This window comes from Agelaius phoeniceus, chromosome 3 (assembly GCF_051311805.1).
Source record: "Agelaius phoeniceus isolate bAgePho1 chromosome 3, bAgePho1.hap1, whole genome shotgun sequence".
Classification (NCBI taxonomy): Eukaryota; Metazoa; Chordata; class Aves; order Passeriformes; family Icteridae; genus Agelaius; species Agelaius phoeniceus.
In genome coordinates this window covers 97,659,063-97,684,852 of record NC_135267.1, presented here as the reverse complement: position 1 = coordinate 97,684,852, position 25,790 = coordinate 97,659,063, and the positions used below count along the sequence as shown (strand labels likewise).

The 25,790-nt window shown below is 44.2% G+C and overlaps 2 protein-coding genes across 2 annotated transcripts; both read right to left on the bottom strand.

Moving 5' to 3' along the window:
• Window positions 1–666: 666 nt before the first annotated feature.
• Window positions 667–10,160, bottom strand: MTARC2 (mitochondrial amidoxime reducing component 2). Its single transcript, XM_054628943.2, has 7 exons — window positions 9,669–10,160; window positions 9,344–9,517; window positions 6,123–6,285; window positions 4,615–4,755; window positions 3,891–3,952; window positions 3,731–3,802; window positions 667–3,217 (listed from the first exon to the last, which is right to left on the bottom strand). Exons 1-7 carry the CDS (start codon window positions 9,914–9,916, stop codon window positions 3,088–3,090), a joined length of 990 nt encoding a protein of 329 aa, XP_054484918.1. The 5' UTR covers window positions 9,917–10,160; the 3' UTR covers window positions 667–3,087.
• An 8,904-nt stretch (window positions 10,161–19,064) lies between these two features.
• C3H1orf115 (chromosome 3 C1orf115 homolog) lies at window positions 19,065–23,748 on the bottom strand. Its single transcript, XM_054630327.2, has 2 exons — window positions 22,842–23,748; window positions 19,065–20,516 (listed from the first exon to the last, which is right to left on the bottom strand). Exons 1-2 carry the CDS (start codon window positions 23,127–23,129, stop codon window positions 20,397–20,399), a joined length of 408 nt encoding a protein of 135 aa, XP_054486302.1. The 5' UTR covers window positions 23,130–23,748; the 3' UTR covers window positions 19,065–20,396.
• Between the last annotated feature and the right edge of the window lie 2,042 nt (window positions 23,749–25,790).

Sequence of the window (25,790 nt, the reverse complement as noted above, 5' to 3'; positions counted from 1 at the left end):
TGAACAACCTGTGGCAGCCCTTTTTGAAATTTTTGCCATTTGTAGAGGCAAGAGATTTGTAAATCTGTTGTCTTCTTACAGAGCAGCAGAGTGATGCCTTTGGAAGGCTGTTTTTCTCCTCAGAAAGCAGAAGCAGATCTTTCGCAGGTTTTCTTGGATGAAAATGTACCCACCACAGATCTTAAGCAACCCAGAAATTTCTGCTTTTAACAACTGTCATTCTCGTACATAGTCCTCTGCAAGACTATTGGTACAATAAATGCTGCAATAAAAAGTTTTTGGTATTATACTCTGAGATATGACATGGATTGACTTGAGTAAACTCTCATACTTTTAAACATTTTCCCCTATTTTCATATGTCCCTGGAAAAAAAAAAAAGGCAAGTCTATAAACATCTTCTTTTTTCTTCCCTCCTTACCAAATATCAATTAATGCAAAACCAGCACACTTATCTAGGATCATATGGGATGCAAAACTGAGTCTGATGACTATTTATATCTAATGGTTCTGCTCTCTTACACATATCCTCTGGTTAACTGCATATATTTCTGAATTCAGAGGTAGGATTAAAAAAGACAATCATCAGTATTAACTATGAGATCCTGCTAACAACAGTCAAAATTAAATGCTGAAACAGAAAACAAAAAAAATTTCACAAACAAATGTTACGCCTTAAGAAAGCTGAATTCATTAGAAGTTTATACTTTTGTTTTCTTCTTCTAGAGTTAAAAAATTAACAATTGTTTAAGTACACAATTTAAAAAACAGTGGCTCATGATTGACACATTTTCAGTCAACTTTCTAAATTACTTAAACAAAATCAAACACAATTCCTACAGTTACAGCAAATCAACAGTCATATGAAGATATTTACAGTGCAATGTTCTAACTCATGCTCTCAGCTTTACAAAATGGCCATATAATTGATTTGAGTGTCATCTGTGAAGCATGTTGCCCCCCCATACAGACCAGTTTTAGGATTCCAGCCATATTCTGCTAAGAGGCTTAACAGGAGTAAATCAGGAGTTTAGATCTATGGCCTCTCCCAAACAGGGATGCAGATGGCAGTTTCTTCTTCCGAAGACAGCCCCATATCCAAATCAGCCCAATCAACAGCAGCCTAATGAGGGGCAATGGGATCTATACCATGATTTGTGTTATGTAAATGATGTGCCACTAGAACAACAGTGGAAAAAATAAGTTTGGCCAGAAGCAAAAAAAATCAGCTCTTTTTCCTTCCGCTTCTGTGACTTAATGAAGAGACACATTCTTAACTAATTGCTTTGGCAGGCCAGCAGGCTGCCTGTGCTTAATGATACCATTAGGAATTCCACAAGTTTTCAGCTTCTAACACTAAGAACTTCCAACATGTGCTTTTTAAGAGTGAACCTTGGAATTCTTTTTCTTTTTAAAAGATTTTTCTTTCATTTCTTCCCACTAGCCACTGCATCAGGCATAACAATACACAAATATGCAACATGCACTTTAAACTGGGCACTTGTCTGTGCCAGGAAAACTTAATATTTACAGAGCAACCCTGCCAACAAAATGGCATTCAGAGCAACTCTGAGTTCACAAATAATAGAAAACTACCCCCTCAACATGACTGCTTCAGTCTTATCACGTACATCCACCTGCACTTTCTCAAAGCTCAACAGCTCTTCATTTTACAGGTCTGAGTTGTGAACATGCACCAAAATTCCCTTTTCATACTTACAACAGAAATGAAGAATCTAAACATCAGATAGGATCATATTTGTCCTTCTTCACAATTAATTTGCTTCCTCTTTTAGGCTAGGGCAACACTTTTCAAATATAGTAATCCATAAAAAAGAAACGAGCAGACAAGCATTCGAAAGATGGCTGGTTTTTGTCCTGGAGGCTACTTAAAAAAAAAAAAATCACATAACATTTAAAGAAAAGATAACATTGCTGTAATTCAACTAGTTTTCTCCCTTATTTGTTTTATGCAGCAGAAAATATAATTGTCAGCTTCCTACAAACAGCTGACACTTTGGATGTATTGGAGCTGGACTGGGGGACAACCAGAGATTTAAATGTAGAACTAGTAAGGATGTTAACAGGCTCAAACTGCAGCTTCCCAAACATCTGCTTAGCAGCCTAACTGTCTACATAAAGGGATTCACTGAGCCAGAGAGGAGCTGTGCATGAGCCCTACAGTATTGGCCTGGACAGCAGCTTGAACAGGGCAGGCTCAACATCAGATCATTCCCTAAGGCTTTTCTTCCCCTCCAATGCCCATGAAGTCTCTGACACAGTGAACATCCAGTTCTTTTAGTCAAACTGGAAATTCTACTGTTATGTTAGCAAATGCATCACTACTCTACAGCCTCAGTGTTACTGTATTGCTCACAGGATAAAAAATTGACAGTTCAAACTGTCAAGCTGTGGTCACAAACTAAACAAGCCCACAGCCTTACACATCATTACCTGGCACCTCCACCTCTACACCTGACTATTTAGTCAGCTCACAATCTTTCTGATATTGCTTCAATCTCAAGAGACAATAGCAATCTTCAGGAAACAACTGCAAGGAAAGAAACACTGCTAAAAACTACCTCTGGACATAGACAAGGGGCAAGATGATTAGGACCAAATGAGGGAACCAGAGCCCTGCCATCTGCACTCCATGAAAACTTGTAAAGGCAGCTCTGTCTGTAAAGACAAATACACTTTGTGCTTGGCATGACTGTTTTTGTGGTTCTTTATAGGCACTAAATGTATCTAACATGTGATGCAAACTCTTGTACACAAATTTGGATTCCAATATTACGGTTGACACAAAATTTTAGGAGGTGTGATATTCAGTAGTGCTGTGAAGTCTGTTATGGATCAGTTTCTTCTACCACAGCCTCCAGGAAAACTAAAGATGTGGTTACTACAGGTATGCCAGAAGATTACGTGATCTGAAATGACTGGCACTTCACAGTGTCAAAGAACCTCCTGCACCTTAAAAAGCACAAAAAATATTGCAAGGAAGAAGAAAAAGTTATGCTGGTGACTGTATACATGGAAAAAAGATCTGCATATCAAAGTGAAAAAGCATCTTCTGATCAAAGTCTCCTTCATTCCCAGACCATCTTGTACACAGGGTCTCCAACTTGAATTGTTCCAGTTTTGTCAACAGCAAAGTATTTCCCAAAGAGAGGGCTGGTTTTGTAAATGTGTTTCTCAGATGGGTCACATAAGCGGTAACTGCAAAGAGAAAGCCCTTCTTTAGAATAAGTGGTAGCAAAAACTACACATCAAAATATCCGTGATGAAAGAGAGGACATGCAAATAATGATGCCTTGCCTTGGTCATTATATTAGGCTAAAAAGACCCAAGCAGTTCAAATGGAGGGAAAAAAGCCTGACTGTATTCACACCTTCATGTTTAATATATACAAAAATATTTTTATAAAGAAAAGTCAAAGAAGCAAAGTTAGACCTTTAGATACCTTTAATACCCGCTACCCCAAGCTTTCACTGTAGCAGATATAACAGAGATAGGGAATGTGGAGTTTGCAAGAAAGAAGGGAACATCCTGAATTTTCTTACCACACAGAATTGCAAGAAGTAGACGGGAAGCCAATATACACAGACCTTCACACTGCATTATTATGTCCCACACGCACTTCAAACCACTTTTAAAACACTAGTCTCACATCTGTCAGGGTCTAGCCTAAATCCTCTCCCACAGTCTAAGAAAGAGTGGTATTTTTATAACCTTTTCAATGTTTCCAAGGGCTCCTTCCTGTCAATGACCCCAGTGTCTGGATTAACAGTTGTTAAAATACACCTGCAATGACAGACAGTGCCAAATCAGTCAGGGTTTCTTATCATAAACCTCTTTGTTCCTATGTAAAATAAAGGTCTCCAATGTTTACCTGCCACAACACACGGTCCCTTTCATTTCCACATCACCAATAAGAATATCCTCCCAGGTGTCCTGAGGGAAGTAAACATTAGGCACATATGAGACACAAGCACATGCAATTGCTTTTCCAGAAGAGGCACAGTCATTCACAAAAAGGTGCACCATTCCAGATGATCACCTTTACTAGCACCTTCAAAATATGCATAGTTACACCACAGTACTATAAAGAAAACCCTACTGTCATTGCATTTATCCAATTCAGGACACACTAATAATTCTATCCGAAAAGAGAGACACACAAGTAATGAACCCTGTTCTCCAACATACACTTGTCTGAAGCACCAAGCCTAAAGCAATTTGTTCTTGCTGTATGGGTGATAATCTGATCTGTGGCCTCTGGTAAATCTACAGTTTTGCAGAAAGGAAATTTTTAGGGGAAGTAAGTTTTTGCTTGTCATCTACACAAGCTTTCTATTGCAAATCCTCCTGGGACATAAAAATCTATTCTGGCTTTAGGAGCTTTTTCAGTTTGAGAAATAATCATTCATAGACCTGTGACCTCCATCAATGTTTCACATGCACTGATGTGAGCTGAAGCTTTATCTCTCTGGAACTCAGTTGTAAAAATCACATAGCAGCTTTCCTCACCCTTGTTGGCACCATCACACAAAGCAACTAAGTTACAAAGAAACAAAAGCAAGCCTTCAAAAAGACATTTAAGACAGTTATTTTACCTCCTCAAAAGCACTGCAGTCTGTTACAAAAATATTTGGCCTGAAGTTCTGTATCTTAGCTTTCTTTTCCAGCCTGGTATTTAGATCATCCATTGAAGCTTCGGAGATGATCAAGACTGGACTGCAGTCAGGATATGCAACCTACAGAAACAAACACCACCAAATCCTAAGGCTGTAAGAGTATGGGAAGAAAGTCAGTGCACAGCGAAAGACAGATATTGGAACCAATGGCCTTTTAGGCTGCTCTGTTCAAGTTTTGATTTTCCTGAAAGTAAGTTAACAAGGAAAACAACAGGCTCTTCCCTATTTCAGTCACCATGGCAATTTTTGTGCGCTCAAACTGCCTTATCACAACACCAGAGGGAGTTCTACATCCAGAACAGCCCATGCTCAATTACAGCTGTCCATTAATCAGTCTAGGATGCCTGGGCAGTGGGAGGGCCATATAAGCAAATAAGGTAAATGAACAGTACTTAAAAACCTCTAAACCTCCAAGAAGTGGAGTTCCACAGAGGTGGGAGCATTAAAAAAAAGACATTTTGGTAAGAATTTTAGTATATAACCCTCCTGCCTTTCTCTTACATTAGTCTTACTCCATTCTTGTACGTGCCTTTCAACCACAAGATGATGAGCATTGAAATAACTGTCCAAAAATTCTACCTTTTCTTTCTTGCTATGATTCCAGAACATCAGCCCTCCTAATCTGATGTCCCCATTGCTGAAACATTGTGTCTGTATTGGTCTCAGTGCCTTTACATAACAAATGCATATCTATAGAAGTCTATAATTGGATATACCTTCTTCTCTTTGTGCAGCAACAAGCATGCCCTACAAATAATAACATCGCTAAAGCAAGGTACTCACAATTTTAATTTGTTTAAAAACCTTACATTTGATACAATTCAAAGTATCTTCACCTGAGAGAACTGTTCAGAAAAAAAGAAGGGCAGCAGTGGCTAAAATGATATAAGGATGTCTGAGCACAGCATCTCCTTTCCATACCTTTCCATGACATTTCTTTAATACCATACCTTCAAGCCTCTTCCACAGAAAGAGACAAAACCTCTGAAACTTCCTTTTAATTCCTAGGCCCACAACTGTAACCAGCCTGTTTAAACATCATTCCTTTGAACAAAATACAAAGTAACACAACTTGTATCAGTATACTCCCTTCTATGCAACACAGATTACACCATCAAAACATCATTAATGATGTAACTTTTTTCTATTCACTAACACAAAAGGGTATTGTATTCTGCAATGTAATAGTTCCTCTTCAAGTATCAGTTTCAGACTCTTTAGCTGTGAATGGTCAATAGTTTAAAACCAATTTGAAGTAAAAATTAAGCAAGTCACCTCTTTACAGAAAAGAATACTCACATGGCTGTATTACACAACTACACACCTTGCTAAACTGGGCTCAATCGCCAAAGATAAAACGGGCAGTTTCTGGTGGGTGGGTGGAAATGGTTAAAAGGACATACTTCTGAGAAAAAGTGTTTATTTACCTCATCTGTGTTTCGGAAAAGAGCTATTGTGTCCTTTGACTTTCTTGGCACCATGGAGGGCTCAAAGTGCACCAGTCGACAGGGCTCTGAGTTCAGGAAGGTGGTGAGCCATTGAGCCACTTCATCACCACAGTCTCTGCCTTGGATATCCTGTCCAAACACCCTGGAGAGTCACAACACATCAGCAAGTTAGCTGGAAATATCACGGTTCAATGAAGCTTCTTATTCAAAGGTAAAAAACCTGTTTTAATAATGGTAGCAATATGTAGAAAATGAATCATTCCCAAAGGGCAACCTCCTTGTGGCCACTGTGTTTTGAAAGCTAAAGAACATAGACATGACCAGACAATACCAGCTGGTGAAAGAATGAGCTCTGAAATAGTGTTAATGTGCCCAGAGCTGACTGCCCCATCAGTGACAGTAACCTACCTGCTCCCCCTGCTTTGAGGGAAAAGGGGCCTGCTCTTGCATTTGCACGTGACTGCTGCACCAAATGATTTCTACTGAGAAGTCAACTGAGAGGTAACTAATTTCAGAAAATGAACGATAGTTTGAAATTATGTGATTAGTTACCACAACTGATATGTACAAATGTTATTAATTAAGTGTTCCTAACTGCTAAGGAAACTTTCCTTCAGATTTTAGTGCTGTCAAACTTTAGCCAGAGATGAGTGAGACTCTTCAGCTCAGACTTCACATACAAAATAGCTCAGTATCTTAAAGGAGGTTAAAGATTTTTACTGCAAACAAAGTCCATGGGGCTCAAAAAGCCACTGCCAGTAGAATACAAACAAGTTTATGCAAGGAACATTTTCCTGGCAAAAACAGGTAAACCTTGACTCAACCTTTCAATAAACTTTAACACCAGTCATGAGTAGTTTTGTTACACTTTTCAAAGTAGGGATTTTGACCCAAATGCACTGCAGTTTCCTATCTGCAATCAAATCCTGGGCAGCTTGAAGCATCGATATGCCCATGAAGTTCATCTAGCCCTTACATCATAGCCCATGAGTAAAGAAGGGCCCTAAGAGCCCTTCTTTACTCGTGGTGGAGTGATCATTAGGGTGCTGGAAGCAACATCCTTGCTCCATTTGCTGGGATTCCTGTGTCTATCCTGTGACACAGGCTGGAATTAAAGGTCATTGCTCCAGATAGCATTCAACTGCCTTTCTCCTCCCTCCATCCCACAGTTCCTGCATGCATGTCTGACTGGCAGGACAACAGTGGCAAGGCTCTTACAGCTTGCAACACTACTGCTTTCCACTCAGGAAGTGGATCTGTCCTAAGCACTCAGTGCTGTAGGGATCCATGGGGATAGATCACACAATTTCAGCATTACAACACATACTGACAAAGGGCACAGAGCATGAGGTTTCTTAGCCAGAGGGAAGCACACTAGCATTTGCACAAGCAGAAAACATACCTATACAATGGCTTTAGTCCTATATTTGACTCTCCCAAGCACAGGATTTTTAAATACCTGTGTAAAACTTGCAAGTAGACTTAGTAGTTTTCAAGATCAGCACACGCACAGCTGTATCCAGCCAGAGGCTCTAAGGCACTGCTTCAGCTCCAGCTTACAGGGCATGAGCTCCTATGAGCACCCATCTGAAGGCAAATTTATTAAGGCAAAGAAAGAAAAAAAAACCAAACAAACAAGAAGAACGTATCACTGAGCTCTAAAATTGGATAATCCAAGAAATCCAAGCTAACTTCTCATTACTGCAATGTATTAGGCTATTTAAATATTCTTCCAATGACACAACAAATTTTAGAAAGACGACATGGTTTTGCAGGACGTGTGCCATTGGCTGACACACAGGCATTATGCACAGGTTTGTAAAAGCTGTTCCATTTCTCCAGGAGAAATGCTACCACTTGGAACTTGCATCTGCCTTGTATAAACAGAGATACTGAGCTATGCTGATCAAGGCTTTCCACAGCAACAGACTTATGCTAAAAGCCAGTGCAGTTCTTTGCCAGCACTCTTTTAGTTACTATTGTAGCAGCTGGTGCATCAACCATCTCTGCTATCCAAAGAACGAACACTCACAGTACCTTTGTAGGGCCTTACACCACTTAGAGTTTCTAAACACTTATATATTAATGGACATTTTAGCAGAGAAAAGGTTTTCCTTGTCCTGCTGGCAGTTTTCCAGCATGGATTTCTATACATACATAAAATAACTAGGCCTGCAGTCACACAACAAAACTCTAAGCACAAAGCTAAATCACTGTTTGTAACCCATCCACCTGAAACTCCTTTGGGGTAGCACCTAGCAAGGAATGCCCTAAGTCCCTGGGATGCCAGTCTTTCCCTTGTGACCTCAGGGTGAGCCTTGGACTACCAAGTTTCCAACTGAGGCACCTCAGTTAAATGGCAAAAGACAGGGACCAAGGAGTCTAAACCCCAACATTTCACCAGCTCTGAATGGCCAGCGTGCATGCAAAAATGCTGATGCACATTGTAGTTGTGATCAAGAAATACCAAAGTACATGACTGAGGCTCTGAGATGCAGCTGCTCACCCAAGCACGAGCAAGAAGACTAGAAGTAAAAACAAATAAGCAAACATGATGTTCTATGAAGACAGAAGATCACAGTTCATTTGGCAGATGTGTAACCCCTGGTCTTTGATACTATGTCATCTTTTCCTGAGATTTTTTTTCACCAGTTTAGCAGATTAAAAGAAGAGCTTTTGTTATGACAACCATTCCTGGCCTCCTGTGTAACACATGGCAGAGAATTTCACAGAATTACAGAACAGTCTGGATTAGAAGCAACCTTAAACACCACCCAGGACAACTCCCCTAAAATAAGCTGAGGCACCTTCCACTAGACCAAGGTATTCAGAGCCCCATCCAAACTGACCTTGAACACTTCTAGGGATGGGGCATCCACATCTCCTCTGGGCAACCTGTGCCAGTGCCTCACCACTCACACAGTGAAGATTTTCTTCCTAATAGCTAATCTAAATCTACTAACATCATTGTGCCTTGTCTTGCCAGTACAGGCTCTGGTTTGAAGTCTACCTCTCTTAAGCAGACAGTGAGAAGTACCCACACAGAAAAGACACAGAGGTACTGAACTTCTACACTCCAATTTCTGCATAAGAAAATGCGAAGCATTTCATATTACATACACAATCCTGAAAAGAAAAGCACATGAGAAAGACAGCATTGAGAGAGAGGGAAGGGGGAAAGAAAAATCCTCCTTCAATACCTGCAGTTGCGGACGGGATTTTTCTTGGAGAGCTTTACAGGCACGCTTATCTTCTCCATGTCCCCGGCCTCCAAGACCAAGTGCCCGTTTTCACAGATGGCAGAGACAAGGACGAGCCGCGGCTCCTGGCGAGCTGTCACCATGTGCCCGTCCTCCCTGATCACGAGCCAGAACCTGCGGGGCGTCGGGGCACAAAGGCGCCCAACAGCGTTAATGCCGGGCTCGGCAGCACCCGCACGGCAGGTGCTCCTTCCCAGGCCCTCAGGGAAACAAACACCCGACAGCCGCGGAGCCACGCGGAGGCTCCAGGCCCCGGCCGGCCTACCTGTCCCGCAGCTCCCCGCTGCGCAGCCCCATCGGCGTCACCTGGGCCCGCCGCACCGACACCCCCCGGCACGACTTCACCGGGTACACGAAGAGCCTGAGCACCGTCCCGACCCGCTGCAGGCGGCGGCGGCGGCGCGGGCCGGCCCAGCGCCAGGCCCCGAGCAGGGTGCCCAGGGCCAGCAGCGCCGCCGCCACCCAGAGCCAGCCCTGCCGCGCCGGTCCTGCCGCGCCCCACAGGCCGCTCATGGCGACTGGGCCCCGCTGCGCGCCCGGAGCGGCCGTGGGTGGGAGCGGCACAGCCCGGCCCCCTCACACCGCCCCTCACACCGCCCCGGCCCCGGCCCCGCCCAGCCTTCGGGGCCTGCCCCCTGCCCCGGCGCTGCTGCAGGCTGGGCGGAGCGCGGACCGCGACCTTCGGTGAGAGAAAGGGGGCGGCGCAGCAGGGAAAATGCACGGCTGAGCGTCCGGCTTGGCAAAGTACCGGTGAATGATGTGTTCCGTCTGATACGCGGGCTTTTAGTGAAAGCAGCGCTACAGGAAGTGTGGTCTGTGTGGGAATACACAAGTGCGTCAAATTCGCGTTGGGTTTGTCTCAGGGAAGAGGGGAACAGGTGGATGGAGGCGTGGAGGGCAGCAAATGGGGTGTCCAGTGCTGTTCGGCCGCCTTGGGACATCTGCACACCCCAGCTGCCTGGTACCAAACTCCTAAGACCCCTTCCGAGAGCTTCCTGTTTGTTGGCAGGGTCTCAGGGAAGTTGCTTTGTGGGATAACCAGCTGCAAGGCAAATATGACATCAAATACAGGCTGGAGCGACAAATGTCACTGTTGCCACAGGTCTGTTCTCACAGGCAATGCAAGAGCTTTGGGATACGATGGCCAAACTCACAAACTGAAATTTTTATGATAAGTCTGCTGAGAGCAAAGTCACAGAATACAGAAGATGGTGAAGCTCAATGTTGGGCATTTCTGGGGAGATTCAGACAGCCCAGCCACAATGGAAGTACTCCATCAGCAGCATCCTGGTGGAGAGGGACGTTGAAGGCTATTGTGAACCTTTTTGATAATGGGTACGTGTGAGCAATCAAGCCAGGAGAGTTACTCACATTGACCTCAAGAATCACTTGATCACAACCAGGATCAGAAAATGTTCCTGTGAGTGGGAATCACCACAGATTGTAAAAAGTATGTTGGGACTTGTGAAAACCTGCTGGTGGATGAAGACAATGTGATGGATGTCAGAAGCAAAGGCAGTGACAGCAGATCTCTCCCTATTGGTGTGACCCCCAAAATCTGATCTTCCTCATGGGCAAGAAGGGAGTCCACAGAGGAGTCCTTTATTAAAAGGACCAGGGTATGACTGTGAGTAGGAAATCATGACATAAATAGTGCCAAAGAGACAGACAGCTGCCTGAACACAGAGAAGGGAATTAAACCTGGTTTTGTTGCAGATGACTTTGCCTGTTTCTTTCAGATGAGGGGTGCTGGGCAGGCAGCAGTGCTGGGACACCAACAGTCCACCTGAGTAGGTGTGGTGCAGAAGGGAGTAATGTGTACATTCCTCATCAGGATGCCCTGAATTACTTTTGTGGTCTCCCAGCCACTTTGGGTAGTTGCTCCTTGTTATTCACGTGTTACTAATTGATGTTGGGGTAAAGGTCCCTGGTCACATTAGCTTGGTGAAAAGACAAGAAGGAGGGACAAAGACAAAAAGACAAGAGAGCCTTTGCCCTCTAGTTCACCACTTTGCTGTTCAAACCATGCCCTAATTTCAGTCATGGGTTTTGGGACCTTTCTCCTTCTACAAGTACACCACAACATTAAAGATAAACAGAACTTGTGTTTATTTTGAATTTGCCCCCTGAACAAGCTCAGTTCTGGAAATTAAGTATTGATCAGCAGAGCCTTGTGCTGGTGTTGGATTGTGTGGGGGATGTGCAGAGACAGCCTGCTGCCTGCTCACCTTCCATGACACTTGAAAGCCCTTCTTATGCTACCTTACTGGGACACCCTGTCCTCCATATCCCTGGGTTCCCCACATTGCTCCAGGTAAATCATAGGTGTTAAACTGCTTGGTCTGGTAAAACCAGACCTGCCCCAGCATCTTCAAATCATTGACCCACTGAGTCAAAAATAATTACTTGTGATTGCTTTTCTGACTCCTCCACAGACACAAGAGGGGAACCAACCCTGCTGAGCGGACTGAGAGCCCTTGCACTCTTTGGTAACCATTAATCTTCTGATTTAACATGAAGTCTATAGTTTGTTGAATTTAACTGAATTCACACAGAGGTCTTTAATCTGCACCTGCACCCACATGAGCAGAAAAATGCTATAAGGGGAACCAGGCATCTTATGTGTTAGCAAATATTCAACAAAACTGCAGCAACTGTCTAATGTCTGATAAGCAGTGCTTGCTAGCAGGAACCAAAACATACTAACAAAATACTAAAGAAAGAAAAACAAAAACCGGTTTTAGAATTTAACTGGGAAAGCAATGCATCACATGAAATAAATGAATAAAACAAACTACTATTTATGCTGGCCACTCCTGACAAACATTAATGCTTATTTTCACGAGCTTAAGGCAAAAATGAAGAACTAACTCCTGTGGTTTCTTGAGCACAGTATTCTCCACTGTGCAAACTACAAAGTGCAGAATTATTTTGCTCTCTGAACTTCTCTGTGTGAGGCATCAAAATAACAGAATTTAACAGAATTTTGAGAGAATTTTTTCTGAAAAAAAATTGGGTGATTTACTGCTTGCTTGCTTTGTCTGGGTGCCAGAGAAAATAGGTCTGGAGCATGTATATACTCTACCAGCATGAGAATTTGGAGAAGTACAGACCTTGATGATTGTGAGAAGCTACAGCTCTTTCCTAGCTGCACATTATGGGCAGTACAGCGATGTAAAGAAGCAGTTCTTTTGGTTCAAAGGACTTGTTAACTGAATTCAGAAATAACTCACTTTGGCTAACATTTGGGTGTTAATTTAGAGAAATATTTCAAAATCCAAGAAGGACCTTAAGCTTTCATTCCCTAGATCTACTGACCTAAGGAGCCTAAGGAGATTTTATTTAGACCAGCCCTTCTGTTACATTCAGCCCTAACTCTTCTTGAAGAGTATGGTGAGAAGGAGCTTAAGGAAATAACAGAAGGCAGCAGCATCTGTATAATCTCTCTTCTGCTATGAAACACAGAGCATAAAATCAGAAATAGCTGTGGACAGCACAATTGTGGCTAAACGTTTCAGGTTTGAGTCTGCAGGCTTTGAGGAAAGCCCTCTTGCCCCATGTACCTCTCAAACAGCCTCCAGTAAACAGCCTGACCAGCAGGTTTGTTTCATCCTCCATCCCAGGCACACTGGTTCTTACCTAGGAGCTGTCGGCTCCTTGTACTGTTAAGCAATGTGAATAGAGCCACTCAGACAAAATAGGTACTGGTTTTGTTGCAATCCAAACAGAGCCTCTTGTGTGACAGAGCTATGTTTGTTGTAGCCAGAGCAGGCACAGTATTCCTGCCCTTAAAAGCAAATGACCATGTTTTCAATTGCTGATAACATCATCAAAGTTCAGAACAGTTGTGTTGAAATTCTCTGCACCAGGATCTTGTTTCAGGTTTCCTTAAAATGTGTCTGATCATATGAAAAATTCACAGTGTCAGCCTTGTAGCAAACTGGGGCTGGGCTCCCTCAGTCATGAAAGTGATGATGCTGACATGTCTTTAAAAAGCATGATGTTAACTCAGTAGCACAGGACAAATAATCAGGTAGAAAAAAATTTTATGGAGAATGTAAAAGGCATATCTGCCTTCAGATGTAGTGGGCAATTCGAGATAATTCTAGAGACAAACCTAGACACTCTTGTAGCAGCAGCTCAATCGGAGGCCTAAGATAAATGGTGAAGAAAGAGTTGAACAATTTTATTTGTTTCTACTACAAAAATGACCAGCAGCTGTGGATCTTCTAGGTCTTCAATACGTACACAGTGCTGTACTTTGGAAAGGTATATATTACCACATTGAGGGGAGAGGTTTGGATAGACATTATGGAAAAAAAACAGTGACACAAACAGCAAAATGCTGTCCTCAATTAGGTGTCATTGTGTTAGGATAGAGCTAAATGTAGCCTGGGCTTGTCTCAGTAAAGGAATTAAATGCACACATCAGGGCTATTGCAATTGTTTTTTCAGTGACTCTCTGCAAAAGGCAGAGATGAGGGGATAATGTGGCAAAGTACACTGATTTCAACACGATATGATAAAAATCACGTTATACTCACACACACACAAATTATATCCTTTATATCCTTTTTCCAAAGTTAGAACAGACAATAATTTCAAAAATACCTTCACAGAGAGGAGGGGAGGATAAAAGCATTGCTGTTTCCTCTTAAAATCTTGCAGGATATCAGAGTTCAGTGAATCATGCACTAGAAATGAGCTCATTGAAATTCATGTGTGGAAAAATCTCAGGTGAGCAATTGGCGATGACAGAGTTATAAGTAGAGTCATTAATAATAGATGCCTTTTAATGGAGCCAGAGCAAAGAAATAAAAGGATCTCTCGTTTTGATGAGGTTTTTCCTCTATGGAGAATTATTTATACCCAAAACCCAGATGAGTTGATTGGCTACTTTGGTAGCTGTCAGCTGTCATTCCAGACATATAGGAAGATGAATTGAAAATTCTCTTTTTCTTCCAGTCAAAAGCTAAACTTCAGTCTCTCTAAATGCACCAGGACAGCACAGAGATTGTTTTTCCTGGCAAATGTTTGGCCCAGTATTAACAGAGGCTGTTGACATTATGAGTTCTCCCAGTGTTCTGTAAATGCTATTTTCCATCTGAATATAACATCCATCAGCAGCTACAGGTGTCTGAGGAGTCAGGGTAGAGCTGTGTGTCACCTGGGAGAGCAGGTAAGGACCAAAGGAGAGAATTTGAGGGGAGCAGGGCATTTGTTCTGCAGCACAAACATTAACACTTCTGCAGCTCTGGTTTATCAGCCATCATGGGGCAGGATGGGATTCACCAAGGACAGGAAAGTCCCCACCCTAATTCAGGCACAGCTGAAAAAACAATCTGATGCTAGTTTAGTGTCCCAGGAAAGGAAGGAGCAAGGAGTCCTTTATGGGAAGCAGAAACAGGGGAATACAGAAAGCATGAGGAGGCAAACTTGTGGTTTGCTGGAGCTGGGGTCCAAGGCACTCCTGGGTGGGGGGGATGTCTCATTCCAGTCTGCCAACCTCCAGTTCCAAATTACACATCTCTCCAGAAAAAGATGAGATTTAGAAACAAGAAGTGGCCGTGGCTCATTCCCTTGCCTTCAGTGAATCTTCCTTAAGGAATCTTTTTGAGAAGCAGCAAGAACTTTGGGGCAAAGTACAACACATTTTTAAGTGTTGAAGGAAAAAAAAACCCGACACAAGAACAATGTTCCTATGGCTTTACATTTGAAACCCTTGGACAGAGGAGGCTCAGGATTCCACTGGGTAAGAAACACCGGTGTACAGAGGTGGACGTTACACTGCAGAGACCCCACATCCTGAGGATGGCTCTGGACAAAGAGGGAGGCCAGCCTAGGGAAAGGCAGGAAATCCCTGAGGCAGAACAACGGGGAAGGCTGACGAGGCTGGAAATATGTGGGTTTTTTCCCCAGGAGATGGCAGTAAAGGACAACAGGCTTTCAGCCAGCAGAACACAGGGAAGTGAAAGCAGTGGTGGAAGCTGAGCTGCTCCTCAGGCAGCGCTGCCATCCTTGCCAGTCGCTTCTTGTTACCAGGAACAGAGCTTTATTCTTCGCGTCAGTGCTTCTAGCGAGGGTGAGGAGCTCAGACTTCATCATTTCCATACAGTAGGTAAATTAAAAGCTTTTTGCTTACCATAGCAGAATCCCACTCACAACTTCATCCAGAATGGAAGAAGCCCAGGAGGTCTCTCCTCCAGCATCCCACTCACAGCTGGTGAATGCTGCATTCGCACTGGGTTGCTTCCCACTTTGTACAGTCATGCCTTGAGACACTCCACAGACAGACTTCAGCTTCCTGAAGTAACCTCTTCTCATGCTTAATGATCATATTACTGCTTTCCCTGACTTGTTTCTGGCTGAAAACTGCATAGTTTGGGTTTATGACCATGGCCTCTTGCTGTCTGGCTGCAGATTTCAGTAAGGAGCCTGGCTCCATCATGTTGGAAACCCTTTCTTATGTATTGAAAAGCTGTTGTCAAGTTTCTCCTAAGTCTTCCCTCCTCCAGGTGAACAAGTCCAGAGCCCTGCATCTCTCTTCATGCATGTTGCAGGATTCAGAAAAGTGCACCGCCCTCTCTGAGCCCGGTCTAGACTTCACCCCAAAACAGGCCTGGCAGCCTAATACTACTTCCTAAAAGGAGAAAAAAGGGAAGGATTTTATTCCTTTATCTTCTCTTAATTTAATTATCTCCATTAATCTACAAGTTCTTCAGGCTCTCTACTTTTCCTTGAAGAAACAAGATTTCCAAAGCACACTCTGTACAGGTAATTGCAGCTATTTTGTGCATATTTTAGGATCAGTTTTGTCTCAGAAGAGGCCAGTGTTCAGCAAACAAGGGACTCGGGATAGAGAAAGAGAGACAATTGGTTTTACTGCACCCCAAAACAAAACCTTCCCCTTTCCCAGTCTTACAGACAGGCAGAGATCAGAAAGGACATTAATCCCTGAAGTGATCCATGACCTGGGAGGGGCAAAGATCTCAAAGTGCTGAAGTGCTGTGGTGTGGTACAGCTCTCCTCAGTCACTGCACTGCCAAAGCAAGCTGTGCAAGAGTGCTTCCTTGCTGCTAATGTTACAGGACAAAGGACAATAGCTCTGAGTCCTCTGCCATTTCCTCAGAGCCTAGAGTAAGCCAGAGGAGTAATTAAATACTCTGGCAAAACCAGCAGAAATATGTTTTTTTCTGCTTTGTGACTCATTGGGCAGTCACCAGGAATTTAAAGTAAAAGTGACTTGCCAGGCTGTCTGGTTTGTGGAGTTTGTTTCTGAGAAAAGCATGGACAAGTTCACTATGTATTTCTTGCCACTCTTGCATGTATTCACCTTCCCGAACCTATTTATCCTGCTATTTTTCATAAAGCACAGTGAAAGGTGTATGGGAATCTGAAGGGAACTAGATAGGACAGCAGCACACCATTGAAGACAAACCTGGCAAATGAAGCCATGGGTAGAGGTTTCATGCAAGGGGCTGAAGGGAGGAATATATTTTGTCCAGCTCAAACATCAAATTGAATCTTCCCCATGTACTCACCACGGTATCCACCACATCTCACATTGTTTATGAGCAAGTCAAACATCTATTTTGGTCCTCAGAGGCACCAGGAGTTCAGCTGCAGACAAGCCTGCTTTAATAAGAGAGCCTCTGTGCACCTGTGGGTTGAAAATTGTCCCTGCTGGGGTGGCTCCTCCAAGGACCACTTTGCCAAGAATACATGACACCTGTGAAAAAGCCAAGATTCAGTCCCACACTGCCCTCATGGCTTGGCACCTGCCAGGGCTGGGAACCTAGCTTCCTCACCAATCCCAGCCTCCTCCCCATCACCAATGTCTTGCTCTTCTTCATCTCACATGCAGACTTTCATCATGGCAGCTCTGCTTCAGATGGAGGCTGCCCATTTTGTTGGTGGAGCAGCTGACCTGCCAGCCAATGTTGAGGGGGCCAAGAAACATTTCCTCATCTCTCATGTCACCGAGACAACATTCAGCAACAGAGCTGCAGGACCTGCCCTGTTCCATCTGTTTGTACCATAGCCAAGCCAGACCTGGCCCAACAGATGCTGCCATGACTGACAGGAAGTACAGCCCTCTGCCATCCACCCAGCTGAAAAATGAACCTCACCCTCTCGATTCAGATTTTCTAGACACTGCTTCCTGAGCTGGGCTAATGAAGAGAGTAGCAAACCCTGAGGCCAAGGCTTGGCCTCACAAATTCCCTTCAGGAGCTGAGGAGTGAATTACTGCTCAAGGAGAACTGATAAAGAGCACTAATTGGTAACTGCAACGAGAACCATCAGTTCATTTTGAGGGGGAAAAATGAATCATTAGCTGGTTTATTGCAGCAGCATAGGTTAGTCACTTACTTTTTCTTTCTTTGTCCTCTTTCTTAGTTTTTGGTCTATTTTAGAAACATTGGCCAGCCAAAGCTGACTCACCAATATGCCTGAGGCTTTTCTTTTCTCAGGCTCACACAGAAGCACCATGGGACATGTCATTCAGGTTCTGTATGGATAGCAACCAGGTTATTCCCTTAAAGTTGCACCAGGTGAGCAGAGACTGGATGTCAGCAGGCAAAAGTCCACTGTGCTGAGCAGTTCAGGAGCTAAGGTTCATGTTTACCTTTGTGGAAAGTCTGAATGGACTGGACTGTGTGTGTTGCAATGAGGGAGCAGCATTATTAGTCAGGGGACATTGAGACAAATAGATGGGACACTCACTCCACACAGAAAAATGGAGACACAAATCTCTTCCCGCATGGCTTAAGTAATTTGAAAAAAGGTCTAATGATTTATGCTGTAAGAGCACTGTAAAACATGGAAGGATGTAACAAAATCTAAAGTTAATCCTAAACTCTGCAGGCTGGTGTGGCATGTGGGTGTTAGGACAGCCCTGTTCTTATTGCATTATCAACAGCCCCATGGCATGCTGGTGGGGCAGATAAGAGGGACAGGTCCGTCTGACGCCTGTCGAGACTCCATTCTTCAGAAAGTGAATCAGAAGGCTGAAGGCCAGCTTAATGAAAGTAGCAGGTCCTTTTGTAATATGACTTGCTAAGGTGAGACTTGATTGGTCTCTAAGTAAAAACCTCTCACACTATTGGTGAACTATGAATAGCGTGCTCTGGAGAATTGTATCTATAAACAATGGTTACAGAAAGAGAGATAATAATTGTTTTAATTCTTTTCTCTAAGTTTCCCACAGCTTCTCACAGCTTCCCAGGAAAATCCTGGCACAGCTATGTCTCTCTGTTCAGAGGTTATGTGATTACTACAGTCTGTCCCCACAAAAAAGCTCAAGAGAAACAACTGAAGGTATGAAATCAATGAGCAAAATCCCTTTGTGGTGGTTCCTACCCCAGCTTCTGCAGCCTTAGATCCTCTGCAGCCTCATCTCCACACCTTGCTGTTCCTGAGCATTTCCACATGCTCTGGGCTACAATCATGTCCTACCAGGGTCCTGAGGCCACAGGCAAAGCAACATGGGGAAGTTTACACTGCAGCTTCCCCTCGCTGGCTGGGTTGCTGCTGAGAAACTCCTCCTTTGTGCGCTTACTTAGGTGTGTAGGTAAAAACAGACATGGATCTCACGGCTTTTATTTACAGTCCAGTTACAAAAGAGCATAACACCCTGCCCCCCCCCCCCCCCCCCCCCATCGGATTCATTTGCTACATTTAAAAGAAATACAGTGTGGTTTGCCAAGACATACAAACTCCTTTGTTCTGAAAAGGCAAAGAAAGCAAGTGAACAGCATTTTTTTCCAGTTAAGTCAACTCCTTGATTACAAAAACACCATCAAAACTAGAAAGATTTATAATACACAGAGAAAGTGCTACCAGGGAAGTCAGTTACGACTACCACAAAAAACTGACAGAAACAAACAAAAAAACCCCACAAAATTTTTAAGGCCCATAAACCACCTTGTTCCTGTGTCATCAATATATGGTTTATGTCCCTGGAGGTGTGACATGGAAGCTTCTGCACCTGCAGCACTGAGCTGAGCTATCTGGTATTGACATCCTCTGCTCACAGCTTTGAGGTGCAGAAATGATGATGGAGCTGGCAGGTTATTTGGCCCCATTCTCATACATCACACCTGTACATTCTTATACCAAATGCTGTATGTATATTTTTTTCTCAGATGCAGCTGGCAAACATTTGTTTTTACCCTGGTGAACACCACAGAATTAGGTGTAAAATGCCCCAGCTTCCAGAATCAAGTACATCACATATAAACTCCATTCCCAGTAAAAAAATACATGCAGATTTCATAGTAGCAGAGGAAAAGTTTAAAATGTTAATCACAGTGAGCCTTTAATACCCCAAAATCACAAATACACACCTTGTTTTCTTTCTGTATTTTTACATCTTATGATTATTTAAAGGCTTGTTATGTCCAGGGTTTGAAATGAACAACCATGATGCAGCAAAGCCCTCCGTGTCTCAGGCCACATTCCATTTATGTCCAAGTATATTTTTAAGTACACTCATAATCTTAACCCTCTCAGGTAAAAAAACACAACAAACTCAGAATCTCAGAAAACCAAAGACTATCTTTTCCTAATCCTCTGTTATCTGTTTCCTCCACTGCTCTGACAATTTCTCTCACTATCAAACTCATCTCCACCTCTCCAGCAGCTCTGCCGTCTGTTGTCCTTCATTTCTCTCTCCCTCATCTACTTGCTTTTCCATCCATCCTTGGCTCCCTTCCACACAGCAGGAAGCTCTGGAAAACCAACTCAAGCCTGAAAACAAACTTCAGTTCAATTATTCAAAGATTATTTTCTCATCCTTATACTTCTTTGACTTGATCTGATTTTACAAAGCACCAGAATTTTTTTCAGAGAAGAGCACTCAGTCTTGGAAAGGGCCTGGTGCAGGGGCTCAGGGCTGTTGGTCCAAGAGGTTTTTCAGATCCAAGTCTCAAATTTAATCCTGAGAAGGCAGCAATGGCCTTGTGTCCTCTCCCATGGGGCACAGGGAGCTGCGCTAGCGGACGAAGGATGCCACATGTGCTGACACTCCAAAGGGAGCAGAATAGGCTGCTGCTAATCCTTGCAGGCCAACCACCAAGTAGTGACAACCCTTCTGCAGAACCTTCCCGACATTCTGGGGAGAGATGAGAAAACGGGATAAAAAAAGGACAAGGTGAAAGAAAATACCTTCACATAAAATCATTCCAACAGCCAATGTCACAGCCCCAGAAAATTAAATTCTCCCATAGCTAACAAGGGCTGGAGAGTGGAAAAACATTTTACCACCTATTTTTACATCGGCCTACACACCCACAGGGTATAGTTAAACTGAACGGATGCAGCCTCCACAGGAAGCCGGGCTTTTACATGTGATTCTATTCAAGAATAAAATTAGTTTACATTCACCCTAGTTTCTAGAAGTACATAATTCCCACATTACATGTTCTAACTATGTTAGCAATCCTAGAAGTTCATAATGTGCCAAAACTGGAGCTAAACAAGAAGGCAGTAATCACTGAGAATACTTTTATGGAAATGTCACTGCTTTTTGTCAAAATATTATTTTTTTGTCAAAATAAGAAAGTTTTGGTCCACATCAGTACACATTCAGGAAGTCACCTATGTACTGCACTAGAGATAAAACTTGCCATGGATTATTTAACTGAAAACCTTAATCTAATTTTAATTTCATTTTTGATAGTTTTTGCTCATGTGGCTGCTCTCAACTGGGGAATTAATACAATGTAGTCAGATTTGGAGAAATATAAGAATTAATTGTCAGTAACTCCTTATGGTTATGTAGGACTAGATTAAAATGACCTCTTATAACATGGAAAAAACCAAATTTGAGTAAGTATTTTTAAATCAGTGAAATCCAGTCAATATCTATTATATTCTTATGATTTCTTAAAGCTGGATTACAGAGGTTCTGGCACATAAAAACCTTCAGCTGTCATGATGCAACTACACAGTTAAACTTTGCTGGTTTTACTCCCATGGAAACTTGCTCAAAAGGAATTAAGATGCCAAAATAAAATGTGGCTGGGGGCAGATCCTGAGGCTTGAGGAGGAGATGCAGGGCCTTCCCTTCCTATATCTGCCCCTGCTTCACTATGTCACGCTGGAGTCTTCTTTCCCCCTTCCTGCCCTTCACTTACGCAGACCTCATGTGTTCTTTGTTGAGTTGTTCTTTATGCCAGAGCCAAACTGGCAACCCTTCCCTGTGGGAATGTTATCTGATCAACACAAAAGGGAATACACAGTGCCCAAGAACTGGCCTGTGCTCTAAACACCATTAAAAGCCAACAGCAACAGCACCACCAGCAAAGTCATGACCTTCTGCAACCATTCTCACAAAACTGTACAGATTAGGCCTACAGGCTTGAGACAGCTTCCTACTGCATGGGACCTGGAAAACACAGTGCTGGAAACTCAAAGAATCAAATTCATCATGAAAGAATGAAATATTCTGTTAATTTCTTTATTAAACAGTAGGATTTGAGAGGCAGTTCCTGACAATGTTGACATCTGTAAACTGAATTTCAAAAGTAACTTTGACAGGCTTAATGGCATTTTCTGCATGTCAGACATAGCAAGCATATCTTTACCAAAATAATGGGGTTTTTCATAGAATGCAGTAGAAAATCATATCTCATGCTGACATCTGTAATCTCAGCAGCAGGATAGGATTCCTGACAACAGATAGGTTTCTCCTGATAACACAGAAACTATTTTTTGCTACGAACATCCAAGACATACCTGAGATGTACTTAAGTGACATGAACAAGAGAAAACAATAGAATTCTTCCACCATGGCAGTTTTGTAACCAAAGGCACCCATCTTCCGGTGGGAGGAAAACCAAACCACCAGACTGTAGGACTTGTGATTTCCCACACAGGAAAGCAAAAGAACAATTTTGATCCAAAATTGTTGTTACAGATGAAGAACAAACTGCCTTTTTTTTCCCCCCGGTAAATCACAGCAGTGATTTCTAAGGGTCACCTTGGCCAAAGAATGTCCTGCAGGGCTTTTTACCGTTTCTTTCGGGCACTTCAGTAGAAGGGAAAAAAGTGCAGGCCAATTAAATGGAAGTTTTAAGAAATAGTTTTAAAATTATGACGCCGAGGAACGCAGAACCAAGCGAGACAAAACACCCGTCACCGTCACATGGATCAGCTTAGTGTCATTTTCACTTCGAACAGACAAATTTTGTGCTCTTTGATCCAGGCGACGGTCGGTGTCCGCCTCCCACCCCCCCCCAGCAGCACCGGCTCCTTCCCGAGCAGGTCCAGAGCAAGCCCTGACCCCACGTCGGAGCCGGGCGCTGGCTCTGAAATGCCGGCGGGATAAGGGGCATTCCGAGAGCCCCGTGGAACTGTCGGTACAGCAGACCCCGTGCCGGGGGTCCCCATGCCGAGGGTCCCCGCTCCGGCCGTCCAGGGCGCGCTGTGTCCTCACCTTTCCGTACTTCTTCAGGCGCTTCCCGTAGGGCCGCTTGCCGGGAGCCCGCGCCGGGCGCAGCGGCTCGTAGGAGCCAGGCAGGACGGCGAAGCGCACCTTCCTGCACCCGGCGCCCTCCTCCTCCTCCTCCTGCAGCGCCGCCGGCCGCGGGGCCCCCGCGCTGCCCCCGGCCGCCGCCGCCGCCTCCTCCTCCTCGCCGGGCAGGATGGAGACCTGGTCGTCGCCGGCCCCGTGGCGGGAGAATCTGCCCCTCACCTTGGCTCCCAGCCGCGCACCCACCGTCATGGTGCCCTCGGGCTCCGACCCGTCTGCACCAACCTCGGGCGCTTCCTCCGCCGCTGCGCCACAGGTGTGGCCGGAGGCGGCCGCTGCCCCCTCCCCGGGGCGGGACGGCCGCGGGAAGAGGCGCCCCGGCCTGGGGCAGACGGGCGAGGACTGGCGGTGCTCCGGCTGCGGACCCTGGCCCTTCCGCCGCTCTAGAGCGGGAAGCCGGGAGCTGCTGCGGGAGCCCGGGATTGGAGTCCGTCAGCTCAGCGGGGACAGGCAAGCGCTGACGGGGCGGCACAGCCCCGCACCGCGCCCGGGCTGCTTCGGCCTCGGCGCCGAGAGGGCCGGCGAGACCCTTGGAAGATCCTTCCGTGGCACCGCACGCACTGCTCCGGCCCACGGCTTTCCTCGTCAGAGAAAAAGGTAACGCTCTTTCCTCGTCAGAGAAAAAGGCCAAGCTCCTTGGACATCCCTCAGTTATAGGTGTTCCTACTAAAGTCACGGATGAACAGCCTCTTCTGTGTCCAGGGCTGCGTTCGAATACCCCCCCTGGGCAAGGGGAAAGTGATGAAGTTTCTCAGTAGCTTTGCCCAGATGGTGGGGGAGGCTGTGATAGCCCCACCTCCGCGGCTGGGGTGCTGCAGTGCTAACAGCTGCCTCTCCTAAGCGGTGTTCCTCTGTGTTCCTCTGCTAGGGCACATCAAGAAACACAAAATTGTACAGGGAGGATAGATACAATTTATTAAACCAGTTGGTGTATTTATCAAGATTATGCATATGAAGGTTTGGACAGGCAGATGCAACAAGGGGACAGACTAAACCTTTTCCCTTTAGTAAGAAAAATCTAAGAAACAAAGCCTTGAACCCGCATCTCCCCAAGATGTGTGTGTAACATTCAGAAAGTAAATCCTGCACTTCACAGTCTTACCTGCCCCAAGGATGGTGATTCACCACCTTCCCAGCTCCAGAAAGCTGTGTAAAGAACAGGGGGGCGTGACCCTGAAGGGTGGAAGGTGTGAGCTAAGTCTCAGGACTGTCACTACAGGAGAAGAGCTCTATCCCAATAAATGAGAAGCTCTGAGGTAGATAATTTTTCCCTATCTTCCCAAGAGAGGCAGACCTTTCCCCACAGACTTGGTTTGTACCTTGCAAGCTTGCTTCCCTTTCCAGAACTCAACTATCAAAAACCTCACAGAATACATCTTTCAGCTGAGATTTAGTGTCTCCATTTGCACGGTGGCAGGGGAATCATAACATGTTCTGAGATGAATAAGTTCAAGGTACCCTCAGGTGTATGACACCAGATACTAAAACCTCATGTCTAAACAGTTCATGGAGTTTTAGCATCATCCACTACCATGTGGCATAATGACCCCACTTGGTTCCCAGCAATGCCATTCATTTAGTGGACCAGGAATGACTGTTTATTGTATTTTCACGGATTTATATACATTTTAATATTTTTAAACTGGACTGTGTGAAAAGAGATGCACTAGTTTTGGAAATGTTGATATACCTCAAAGCAAGAAATGCAAAAAACCTCCCAACCCTGACTAGCTGAACCATGTAGTAACCTCACTGGTCACCCTCTACCCATCCCAAATACTGCTGCCAATAAATTACAATTGAACTCATGAGGTCCCTGAAGATTTGAGACATCTGTATCCTTGCCTCAAGCTGGGAAGTTTGATGTGGCATTTAAAAACTCTTTTGTATTTCTAAAGTTAAAGCTGTGCTGATAAAATGCCACACCAGTCCCCTCCCACATGGAAGTTGGGAACATTTGGATCTGAAATACAGCTTATCCCACTCTTACCTAAGGAGTAACTGATAGTAAACAGGTCCAGCATAAGGCAGCAGTTGAGGGAGCCCAGAACCAGACACTGAGGTAGGGTAGGCACCATCTCACTGATCCCAGACTAAGACTCTGCTTGCCAATAAAACAGGAGACCTTTTTCAGAACTGCTTTCTTTGATCTTCCTGTCTTACTCCTGCTGGGGCAGCAGATTTGGAAAGCCAAATGCTGCACTTGTGTGTGCACACACCTTCTACACTCAGACTGTGTCCTTGAGGAAGCTCCAGGTGTATTTGCTATGGAGAGCATGAGGTGGGTCACAGCTCATCTTCCAGCAAGGCAAAAAGAGGGCACAGCGTTTAGGAATCAGGGCAATTTCACACTGCTGGCAGCCACTGGACAGAACACCATTTGCAAGCTGCTCTGATATATAAACATTAAATTGGCAGTGCCATGTTTCATGGGAAAGTTGAACTAAAATTTGTCAGCTCTGTCCTCTGGAAAAGCTAAGTGTCTTTTATGGAACATTGCTACATCTCTGGTTACATGGAGCAGAGAAAACCAGTGGCAATCTAGGGCAAAGTTAGCCATGGAAAAACAGCGCCTGTAGAGCGGGAAGCTCTCCTAAGTACTTAATCTACTGTCTCACAGCATGACCTATATTTTTTTCACTGAACCTTCTGAAAAGGCAAAGGGTTTTGTTTCATGACCAAGTTCACACGTGACCTTAGATTAGCATCACGGTTACATTCCAGTTGTGTATTTTTAAGAATAATCGAACATTTATAGACATTTATGGGTAAATTCAGTAGACACACAACCCCCTCCTCCCCAGGTCGATTTTTGGTGAATTCCTGTAAAAGCTCTTGGACATCCATTTCTCA